The sequence below is a fragment of the Lampris incognitus genome, chromosome 6 (assembly GCF_029633865.1).
Source record: "Lampris incognitus isolate fLamInc1 chromosome 6, fLamInc1.hap2, whole genome shotgun sequence".
In the NCBI taxonomy this organism is placed as follows: domain Eukaryota; kingdom Metazoa; phylum Chordata; class Actinopteri; order Lampriformes; family Lampridae; genus Lampris; species Lampris incognitus.
This window is the reverse complement of record NC_079216.1, coordinates 42,767,192-42,779,267: the sequence shown is the minus strand read 5'-3', so window position 1 is coordinate 42,779,267 and position 12,076 is coordinate 42,767,192. Positions and strand designations below refer to the sequence as shown.

Sequence of the window (12,076 nt, the reverse complement as noted above, 5' to 3'; positions counted from 1 at the left end):
TATGTGCCCAGGTTATTGGAAGTATTGTATTTTCTTTTCCCCTTAAATGTTTATTTTTCACAATTTTAGTAGGTTGCAATTAAAAAAAAAGTGGAATAAATTCTGACGTGATTTATCTTGGTATCATTTACATACATCACAAAAACCTGACATTTTAATAGGGGTGCATAGACTTTTTATATCCACTGTACCTTCATTTATTTTACATTTAATTTATATGGTTTGAATAGGGGCACAATCTTGTTTGAATTTGAACAACAAAATCTGCAATTGAGAACAGGAAGTCCTGGCGCCCAGCAGTCTCATAGCTTTAGTTACAGTCATGTATTTCTAGAAACCAGCATGGATTTCCCGAAACATATTTGCACAAGTGAAAAGTACTTATTATAATTTGATAGAAAGGTTTGCAACTTTTTTTCATCTAACATATTAAACGTTTGTGTGACTGCACTTAGACCTTCCCATCTTTGAAAATCAGATAAAAAAACTTCAAGCTTGGAAGTTTTTTTTTATCTTCAAGCCTTCAAAAACTATTAAGTTTTTGAAGGCTTAAAGATTGCCCGATTGGACTATGATGAAGCCCAGAAGATTCCAATCAGTTAAATCTTTGTCTGTAAAATTTATTTCTTTGCTTTGCCTAACAACGTTTTAACGAGGGGGAAAAATTGAATATGTTATGGTACAGGAAGCAATAATGTGCTTGCTCTTGAGCAAGTATGGCAAATAATGGCGCTTTTGTGTAACTGAAAACTCAGTGAATTCAAAAGTAAACACTTGCATCAATGTGTTCAACGGGAACCAATTTCTTTTTTGTCATTATTATTTTTTATTCATTTATTTTTCCAAAAACACCAACATTACAGTACAAACAAAACAAAAACAAAAAACAGAAGCAAGCTTAACATCACAGCATGATAGGCCACAACAACCCCCCCCCACACACACACACACGCACACAATATACAACACCCCATATGATATACATCAAGGCTCTCTCACATATTGCCACATAATGATCTGTACCACTAATAAATCTGAGAACGCTACCCCACATTTCAGTGAATTTAGACACAGAATCTGTCCCTTCAGCTATCATCAACTCATATGAGGCTGTAGCCAGTCCTTATAGCATAGTGTGCTTGTATTTTTCCAGTTCCTTAATATAACCCTGGCTGCATTAAGGAAGCCTGCAAGGGCTAACCCAGACTGGGCCTTTGTGAGTCCAGCTGGTACAGCAGATTTGTCTCCCAAGAAGGCATAGACGTGGTGAGCTTGGCAAGGGCTGGTCCAACCAGTCCTCAGTTGCGGCAACCCCTCGTGTCCAAAATGGGGAAACCAGTGGACAGTCCCACATGAGGTGTACAAAAGTACCTATAGAACTTTCACATTTTCCAGCATTCATTGCTTTGAATTAGACCAAGCTTTTTAAGTCTGACTGGAGTCCAATAATACCTATGGATTATTTTATAATGTATAAATTTGCTCTTACTATCCCTTACTGACTAGCCCACGTTCTTGACAATATTCTCCCATACCTCTTTATCAAGCTCAATGTCCAGGTCCCTTTGCCATATTATCCTTAGATTCTGACTTTCACCATGCAGAGCATTGGCTGCAGGAACGACATTTCTTAAGTTTTAATCCATAATTTTTTCAATATTAAAAATTCCATGTTCCATATCTGATACCATTTTCTACTGGAGTTTTTGTAGCAACAGCCATTCGATGTGTTCTGTAGTTACTCCTCTATATGCCATTTTTCATTGTTACCCAAGTGTCCCACCATGTATTCAAGTGAATGGTACATGCACAGGAAATGCGTTGAGACTGCTATATAAGGAAGAAAGAAGAAAAGTAAAAGGCAATAACTTGCATGTCGAATGCGGGAGAGCAAGTGATATGCACTTGCTATGATATGCACTAAAATACAAAGCTAATCATTATCAAGCGTTTAATTAGGTCTAATTCTTGTTTGATATGGTTTGATATATTGCTCAATATTCCTGTGTTGAATGACATTGTTGATCAATCTTCTTTGTCCACACACTACCGCTGGATTATATGTCTCTTCTTAATGATCTCTGACTGCTATAGGGTGTAGCTAAGCAAACCATGCTGGTGTTACACCAAAATCTGCGACCTTTGAAAATTGTGAATTGCACATGAATGAAATGGAAACGGGTGATCCGCTGTGGTGACCCCTAACGGGAGCAGCCGAAAGTAGTAGTAGTAGGCTCTCTGTGCATTCACATTCATTTTTAATGCAACTCTGGAATTTGCTCGATTACAGTTCAGTTCTTAAGCCTTAGGCTGCAATGACATTGTTTTTTGACAGTGAGACACGCCTTTCATGTTTTGTGAGATGTAAATTTCAATTTTGGTTATCTTTGAGTACACCAAAACAAATTCCATATCAACTGTAAAGTCGATATGGCTATTATGTTCAGTCAATGACCACACCAGGAGCCACGTTTATAACTTTTACTTAACCAACATCAACTCACGACACTTTTCACCTTGCCATAAATCGCACTGCTCCCCGCCCCTCTCAGAGGCCCAGTAACTGCTAGTGCTCAACCATAGACGTCAGACTTGGGCATAACACCACCCAACCAGACAGCATTTTCTCCCCGCACCCCCCTTGAGAAAGTAACATATCAGTCCCTACCCTACCCTTAACCATTCGTAACATAGTCCCTGTGCCAGACAGGTGGAACCTTCACCCTCTGAGGGCGAGCAGGCTGGGGAGCAGGGCCTGGCAATGGCGGTGGGTTACCACCCACCCAGTTTGCCACCAGTCTGGGCTGCCAACTGAGAGCAGCAGCTGGGGACAGGGATGATGCAGGGTTTGTAGGGGCTACAACCCCATGCAGGCGGTTTGGGTGCCAACGAGTCCCATTGTTCAGTTTGTAGGTAGCCGGTCCCAGCTGCCGAGTCACCTGATGGGGCTCCGACCAGTATGACCGCAGCTTGTTCTGGCAGTGGGCGTGTTTGATCCTGACCCAGTCCCCCACAGACAGAGAGGAAGTCTGTACTCGGCGGGAGGCATCGAAACTCTGTTTCATCCGGGCCTGTGAGCTTCGGACCTGAGTTCTGGCTTTCTGGAGCCCTGGGCTCTCATGTGCAGTGGCTGGCTCTGCTCTCAAGCGGTCCAGTGGTTGCTTTAGTTCCCGCCCGATCATGAGCAGAGCCGGTGTCACCCCCATGGTGGAGTGCTTGGATGCCCGGATGGTCAAGAGAGTTTGGCTGAGTGCAGTGCTGAAGGTTTTCCCTTCCTCCAGACAGGCTCGAATTCCATTCTTGAGAGTTTTGTTCAGTCTTCCACCTCTCCGTTACTCTCCAGGTGGTACACTGCTGTCCTGATGTGCTTGATGGACCGCAGTGACAGGAACTCTGAGAACTCCGCCGATGCAAATTGGGGTCCATTGTCTGTCGTGATGACACTGGGCAGGCCCCAGTGCCCAAACAGCTTGTCGAGGCGGTTGATGATGGTGTGTGAGGTGATGGAGCCCAGTTCGATGGCCTCTGGCCCCTTAGAATGAAGGTCATGCATGACCAGCAAGTAGCGGGCATGCGCGGATGCCCCGTGGAGCTCTCCACAGAGGTCGATCTGGATGTGCTCCCATGGCGCGGACGGCCACGGGGTTGGAGTGAGGTGTGCTGTGGTAGGCTGGCTGGTTTTCCCACTCAGAAGGCAGCAGGTGCAGTTATGCACCAGCTCCTCTGCGTCAGAGTCTATGTGAGGCCACCACACGGTGTCTTCTGCTTTACCTTGACCACTCCCAGATGCCCATCATGAGCCATTTGCAGCACTCTGGCCCTTAGAGTCTCTGGTGCAATGGCGCGGTGGCCACGGGAGAGGCACACCTCCCCCCGGCAGAAGAGCTCGTCACGGACTTTATGGTAGGGGAGCAGCCTGTCATCCACCTTGGCAGGCCAGCCATCCTGGATGTAGGCACGAAGGGTTGTGAGTGTCTCATCCTCAGCCGAGGCCTGCTGTAGCTCGGCCAGGGTGACTACTGTGCTGAGGGGCCCATGCAGCATGTGGACACAGTTGTCATCATTGTCATCCTCTGGCGTCGCCCCTCTTACCTCTTTGGTCAGAGAGATGGCTCAGGACAGGAGGTCGGCCACCGTATTGGTACGCCCCGGCATAAACTCGAGTCTGAAGTTGTACTGACTCAGCCTATCCGCCCAGCTCAGTAGCCTGTGCCCCAAACCTCGGGTTGCCAGCAGAGCCGTCAGCGCCTGATGATCTGTGCGGATAGTGAAAGCCCTGCCATACAGGTGGACATGCCAGCGTTCGCATGCCCACAGGCAGGCAAGAGCGTCCCTCTCCCCCACTGAGTACTTCTGCTCTGCCGGAGTGAGTGCCTGCGAGGCAAAAGCCACTGGACGCTCTACTTCCTCATGGACCTGGGAGAGCACTGCACCAAGTGCCACCCCAGATGCGTCACAGGTGACCATGGTGGGCACAGTCAGGCTGAAATGGACCAAAGTGGGCAGGGATGTGAGCTGCTGTTTGATGATGCCTACAGCCTCCCGGCATGCTGGGGTCCAGTCCCATACAGCATTCTTCCATAGTAGCTGGTGCAGGGGGGCCGTTGAGTCAGAGTAGTGTGGCATGAAACGGAGATAGTAGGCAGCCATCCCCATAAAAGAGGACAGCTGGGACGGTGACTGTTGGTCCGGCAGGGACAGAATGGCCTCCGTGTGGGACATGATTGGGCGATACCCCTCTTGGAGAGCCGGAAACCCAGGAACTCGACCTCCTTTGCACTAAATACACACTTCTCAGTGTTCAGTGTGACCCTGTGTTGCTTGAAGCACTGGAAGACCTGTTCAAGGCGAGCATCGTGCACTGTGGCAGGGGGTGCGTGTACCACCACGTCGTCCAGGTAGATGGCGACCCCCTGAATGCCAGCTAGGATGAGTGACATTATTTTCTGAAAACAGCTTGGGGCTGATGACAGCCCGAAAGCCATGCGCTTGTATCTGAACACCCCCACATGTGAGACAAAAGCTGTGAGGTCCATGCTGACCAGTGCCAGGGGAACCTGCAGGTAGCTGTGGTGTAAATCCATTTTGCTGAAAACTGTGGAGCCATGGAAATGGCTAGTCAGCTCCTCAGCTGTGGGGCGGGGGTATTTGTCAGGGATGATGGCTTTGTTGACGTCCGTCAAGTCCACGCAGAGGCGCATTCAACCACCCCGCTTCTTGGCCATTACCAGGTTGGAAATCCAGGGTGAGGCATTGACTGGTTCGATGATGTCCTCCTTTACCAGGCGGTGTATCTCCTCTTCCACCCCATCCCGGAAGGCCAGGGGAATGCGTCGTAGTGGCTGAATTACCGGGCGGACCGATGAGTCCACAGTAGGCTGGTGCACAAACCCAGATATGCAGCCCAGTCCTCTGAATAGTTCTGGGTAACGTTCGGGCCAGGAGGTGGAGACCTGCAGGACATGCAGGCCCACAGCTTCAGTCATTGTAAAGCCCAGGGCATGGAACAAGTCTAGCCCCATGATGTTAGCCCCTTTCTGTGTGATGTAAAACCTGGTTTCAGGGACGTACTGGTGATTATTCTCCACGGGAAGGCAGACTACTCCCAAAGAGGTGATGGGGGCGTGGCCATAGCCCGACAGGGAGTTGGCTGCCGTTTCCAGGGGCACGTGACGGAAGAGCCGATCATATGTGGGTTTGTTCAGGAGTGACCCCTTTGCCCCCATGTCAACAAGGAGTGGTATGTAGGGTTCGCCCACAAGGCACGTGCAGTGGCTGAATGAGGCCCGCTGGCTCTGAACTGTTTTGATAGGAACTGCAGCAGCCTGTGAGTCTGCAGGGGGGGAGCAGCACCAGTGTGCAAAGTGATTCATCTTGTTGCAGTTACGACAGCGCTTGCCCAGGGCAGGACATGATTTGTCCCGAGATACATGCTTTGTGGAGCCACAGTTAGTACAATGTTTGGGCCCACTCTCCCTAGACCCCCTGTCTTCCACTCTTTGCACATCAAACCTGTCACTGTCCATGTCAGCCGCCCCTGCCGTCTCCTGGGCAACAGTAGGTACTTTAAGTGGAGATGCATTTAAGCGGTGAACTGCCGGTAGCAGTGACATCACGGGCTCCTGCACAGCGCGAGAGAACTTGTGCGCTTCCAGCAGAGCCGCTTCCAACTGCTTCCCAATCACTATAGCGTCACATAATGTCATTGAGTCTGGTTCGAGTAACAGTCTTTTCCTCAGTTGAACACAAGACGTTTTCTCTATTAGCTGATCAACTATAAATCCATCCTCCAAAGCCCCGAAGTCACAATGCTTTGCTAGCCCACGTAAGGCAGAGACAAACTGGCCCACTGACTCACCAGACTTCTGGGCTCCCTGACGAAACTCAAACTGGTGCATACATCGGCTCCTTCCTGAGCTGAAATGGGACTGTAGTGCGTTGGTAGCCGCAGCGTAGGTGTCATCCGCCACCGAGAGTGTAGCGAAAATACGTTGCCCCTCCTGACCGAGGCAGTGCCGCAACAGCGCACGCTTTCTAGCTGCTGCTAAATCCGAATGCCCCAGAGCCAGTAAATAGTCATCAAACGACGATATCCATCGGTCCCAGGGAACAGCTGGGTCACCGGGAATGGGTAGGAAAGGTGGCAGTGGCGATAGAATGAAGCCAGCCATCATCATTCGCCAAATATTATGTTCAGTCAATGACCACACCAGGAGCCACGTTTATAACTTTTACTTAACCAACATCAACTCACGGCACTTTTCACCTTGCCGTACATCACACTGCTCCCCGCCCCTCTCAAAGGCACAGTAACTGCCAGTGCTCAACCATACAAGTCAGACTTGGGCATAACACCACCCATCCAGACACAACAATGGCAATCTTTGTTACTCTAATTAAGGAAAACCCTCTTGAACTTTTGAGCTGGCCATGTATAATAGGAAATTACACCAAAATGGAAATGCCCTAATTTGAATTTAACAAATTTTCATGTTCATACAGCACATTTATAAGATTTTTTTTGTGGAGTCACTAATTTAGGGTGTGCATTACGGTGAAGGAGGACAGGATTAGGAACCAATATATTAGAGGGAAAGCTCAGGTTGGACGGTTTGGAGACAAAGCAAGAGAGGCAAGATTGAGATGGTTTGGACATGTGTGGCAGAGAGATGCTGGGTATATTGGGAGAAGGATGTTGAATATTAGAGCTGCCAGGGAAGAGGAAAAGAGGAAGGCCAAAGAGGAGGTTTATGGATGTGGAGAGAGAGGACATGCAGGTGGCTGGCATAACAGAGGAAGATGCAGCGGACAGGAAGAGATGGAAACGGATGAGCCACTGTGGCGACCCCTAACGGAAGCAGCCAAAAGTAATAGTAGTAGTGGACTAGGGCCCGCGGTTATCGTTTCTGTTACGGCCCTAGTGCCGTGTGTCTGTAGTTTTCCCTCTCCAGGTGATGCCCCGCCTCCTGTGGAGCTGCTGATTGAGCCCAGGTGACCCCAATTCCTCCTCAGCTGGGTATATAACTTGGAGAGGGACACCCAACAGTGCCAGTGGGCCATTGTTGGTAGTTAGTGTGAGAGACAGCCAGTGGGCCATTGTTGCCAATCAGAGAGCAAGCTCTTGTGTCTAGACTCCTTGAGAAGGAGGGTGAAACTTATTAGTGTTCTTGTTTCGGTTTGGTTTGATCTGAGTTTTTGATAAAGCCAGCTTCCTCACCAGGGGAGACCTTTGGATCAGCTGGGAGGAAGGCATGAAGGTGAGAGAGAGAGATGGGATGGAGTGGTGTGTGTGTGTGTTTTAGCAGGGTGACTGCTCAAACGAGGAGGCTTTGGGATCAGTTCAGAAGAGGTGTGCACCTCCTGAACTGGAGCAAACTGGATGACTGCATAGGGATATAGAGGTAAAGCAGAAAGGGAGGGTGTTTCAGACAACCTGTGACCTATCCAAATGAGATGCACAATAATTTTGTAGAATGCTGTGGAAAAAAGGATGAGGGTTGTCTTCCAATTAGGGACTTCACCCGAGGGTATATTCATTCAAAGGTATATGTCATTACTGCCCAGAAAGAAGCTCTATCATTTGAAACTCCATCTCCAGTGTGCGATACTACTCAAAATTGAAGTATACGTAAGAGCAGTCTCACAGGGCATTGCTCACAACAGTTTGAGAGACCAGTAATTGAAAAGACAATCAGTCTGTGAATGCAGTCAGCTGGATGTGTCAGTATGATATACACATTGCCACTGCAGAGGAGCTCAAGCAGGAGTCGTGACAACTTTCTCTTTCGGCTACACAACGTGCACCATTTATTCCTTCCACCATTACAACAACAAAAACCCGCGCAGAGGAAGTGTATCACTGTAAACCCGAACCGAGAAAACAGCAGCTGTAAACCAACGTTCCTATTAGCTCAATAAGGGGAATTATGTATCCCCATAACCACTCCACACGTCCCCGCAGAATTCGCCTTAATACGAAAACTCCGCGTGGCGAGGGGGGCGGATCTCTCTGCCCCAACGGCTCCGCTGAACAGGAACTGGGGGCTGGTTAACCGCAGGCAAAGCAGCAGAGTCCTCACAGCTGAACCGGGGAAAGGGAGGGGCTGGGGAAGCAGGGGGCGGCTCGCCGGAGGAGGGGGGCAGGGCCGGGAGAGACAGTCGGCGACCGGGTTGGACTTTCAAGCGACGTGCCTCACGTCGGTGGTAAACTCTGAGATGTAGGCCAGCTGGCGGGCTGACCACGGCTCTGCCATCGCGAACACCAGCGGTTTGTGATCGACGAAAGCCGTGAACTGACGGCCCTCCAGTAGGAAACGAAAGTGCCTAACAGCGAGGAAAAGGCCAAGCAGCTCACGATCAAAGGCGCTGTATTTGCGCTCCCTCAGGTTCAACTGCCGGCTGAAGAAGGCAATCGGCTGCCACGCGCTGCTCACCCACTGCTCGTAAACCGCGCCGACAGCGTAGTCCGAAGCATCCGTCGTGATGGCGATGGGCGCTCCAGACACAGGGTGTGCCAGCATCGCTGCGTCAGCCAGGGCGGCCTTCACATCCTTAAAAGCCTTGTCCCTCTCTGCAGACCAGTCCACGGTGTGTTTGGGGGCTGTGCCCTTGAGAGCCTCATATAGGGGGCGGAGGAGATCGGCAGCCCGGGGGATGAACCGGTGGTAGAAGGACACCATGCCAATGAACTCCCGGAGGGACTGGGCCGTGTGTGGGCATGGAAAGTCTGCGACGGCCTCCACCTTAGATGGAAGGGGGGCCGCCCCGTCCTTGGTGGCCCAGGAAGTCGATGGTGCTCAGACCGAACTGGCATTTGGCCGGGTTAACTATCAACCCGTGCAGGCTGAGCCTCTCGAAAAGGGCTCTGAGGTGGGACAAGTGCTCGGACACAGAGGTGGTAGCGACCAGGATGTCATCCAGGTACACAGAGGAAAGGCATTTCCCGCAATACTGAGTCCATGAGGCGTTGGAAGGCCTGCGCGGCGTTCTTGAGCCCAAACGGCATGCGCAGGAACTCGAACATTCCGAACGGAGTTGTCACAGCTGTTGTGGGGACATCAGCGGGATGGACGGGCACCTGGTGGTATCCACGGACGAGGTCCACCTTGGAAAAGATCACTTTCCCAGCCAGGTGGGCAGAGAAATCTTGGATGTGAGGGACCGGGTAGCGGTCCGGTGTTCTTGCGTCAGTGAGCCGACGGTAGTCACCACATGGACGCCATCCACCGCCAGGCTTAGGGACTATGTGGAGGGGTGAAGCCCACTGGCTGCTGGAGCGGCGGATGATGCTGAGGCGCTCCATGTTCTCAAACTCCGCCTTGGCAACAGAGAGCTTGGTCGGTTCCCGGCGCCGAGCTCGGGCGTGCACCGGCGGGCCAGTGGTGACGATGTGGTGCTCAAGCCCATGTTTGGTCGTAGATGACGAGAATGTGGGCTGAGTGAGGTCAGGGAACTCGGAGAGAAGATGGAGAAACACGTCCTCGTTGGAGAGCATGCTGGACAGCCTGACGGAGCCTGTATCGCTGAGTGCACACGCGTGTGAAGCGAAGGTGACGGCGTCAATCAGACGTCGATTCCCGACGTCCACCAGCAGCCCATGAGCACAAAGGAAATCTGCACCGAGGAAGGGAAATGCCACGTCGGCGGTGACAAAATCCCAGCTGAACAGCTGTCCGTTAAAACACATGTCAATGTGCCTCGTGCCATACGTACGGATAGAGCTGCCGTTAGCAGCTTCCATGGGAGGGCCGTGAGCGCCCGACAGGGCGTCCACACTCGATGCAGGTACGACACTCCTCTGCGCCCCAGTGTCGCATAGGAAACACCGCCCCGAGATGGAGTCTTGCAGGAAAAGTAGCCTGTTGTCCTCCACGCCGACGCCCATGGCCACTAGTGAGCGCCGGCCTTGGCGTTTCCCGACGAGCTGAAATTGCACGGGGAGTTGCACTTTTTCGCCTTGGCCCCGAACTTTGCATGGTAAAAGCACAGGCCGGGCTCCTGTCGCCGTCCGGGGGTTGCCGCGGCGACCACCATGGAGTCACCAGGTGGGGGTGGGCAGGGGTGAGCGCGGACGCGCAGTGCTGCTGTTGGCTGGCCAGGAAGAACTTGTCAGCTTCTTCAGCTAGCTTGCAGCAATCGGTAATGCCGGTGTTAGCCAAAGCGGTCCGCACATGAGCAGGCAGTTGTCGCAGAAACAGTTGGACAAAGAGGAAATCGGGTGTGTGCGCCGGCCCCAGCAGATTCCGCATTTTGTCCATGAGCTCGGACGGCTTGCTGTCACCCAAACCTTGCAGAGAAAAGAGACGGTGGGCCCTCTCGGCGACGGAAAGTTTCAAAAATCTTCAAGAGGTGATCTTTGAGCCCCTTGTATTTGTCTGCCGCCGGAGGATTTGTAAGGAGACTCACCACTAGTTGCAGTCAAACACCCGAGCGCCGATAGCACGTAGTAGTATTTAGTAGCATCATCCGTTATTTTGCGGATAGCAAACTGCGCTTCCGCCTGGGTGAACCATGTCGTTGCCGATGACTCCCAGAACTCTGGCAATTTGAGAGAAACCGCGTTGATTTCGTCAACCATGTTCATTCGAAAGATTGTCTCTGATAACTACCAAGAGACAAACGTCGGGGTCACCAGTGTAGAGGAGCTCAAGCAGGAGTCGTGACAACTTTCTCTTTCGGCTACACAACGTGCAGCATTTATTCCTTCCACCATTACAACAAAAACCCGCGCAGCGGAAGTGTATCACTGTAAACCCGAACCGAGAAAACAGCAGCTGTAAACCAACATTCCTACTAGCTCAATAAGGGGAATTATGTATCCCCATAACCACTACACCACTGTATTTATCATGTATCTGTGTTTTCTCCAGGTATTTGAGGAGCTATTGTTGGATGCAGACTGGAGTGTAAATGCTGGCAGTTGGATGTGGCTCTCCTGCAGTTCCTTCTTTCAGCAGTTCTTCCACTACTACTGCCCTGTGAGATTTGGACAACACACAGACCCCACTGGAGACTTTATACGGCTAGGGGCAGAGCTTTCATTGCAATTGCACAGATATCACAATAGGCTGGGAGTTAAAAATATGGATGCTGTTGTGTTTGTCACAGGAAATAAATCATCCTTTGCTCCTATTCAGCCCTCTCAGCCATATTAGTGACTTTTTTCAAGTTTGTTTTGTTGTATTTTTTTTCTTTGGTGCAGTACTAGTAGTGATGGCATAGCTCAGACTGCCTTACACAGTTGAGATCCTGTTGTCAACATTAAAGTGAAAGTTTAATCATTGAATTGGATCATGTAGAAGTGGATTATATGTGTTGTCAACGGTGGTCACATGTGGGCTTTTTAAATAAGGTACAACTCTAAAATCCTAAATAAGCAGGGCTATGTCACTGAATGCCTAATGCGTAGGCATTCATCTTGTTCTACTGCACGTTCCCTTTCTTTCTTTCCACTTTGTTCTCCCTCTAACTTCTTTCTTTTCTCCCCTAATTCTATTTTTTCCCCTACGCCTAGGGATGCCCCCCGAAACCCGGTTCTAAACGGGAACCGGTTCTAAATTAGTAAAAACCGGAGCAT

General features: G+C 50.4%; 1 protein-coding gene across 1 annotated transcript in view; it reads left to right on the top strand.

Moving 5' to 3' along the window:
• cry1b (cryptochrome circadian regulator 1b) overlaps positions 1-12,076 on the top strand; it is a 54,058-nt gene that overhangs the window by 38,823 nt on the left and 3,159 nt on the right. The window contains 6 exon segments of the mRNA XM_056282415.1: positions 3,826-3,998; positions 4,318-4,510; positions 4,828-4,898; positions 5,564-5,691; positions 7,693-7,757; positions 11,370-11,521. Of these exon segments, the coding sequence (XP_056138390.1) occupies positions 3,826-3,998; positions 4,318-4,510; positions 4,828-4,898; positions 5,564-5,691; positions 7,693-7,757; positions 11,370-11,521 (782 nt within the window).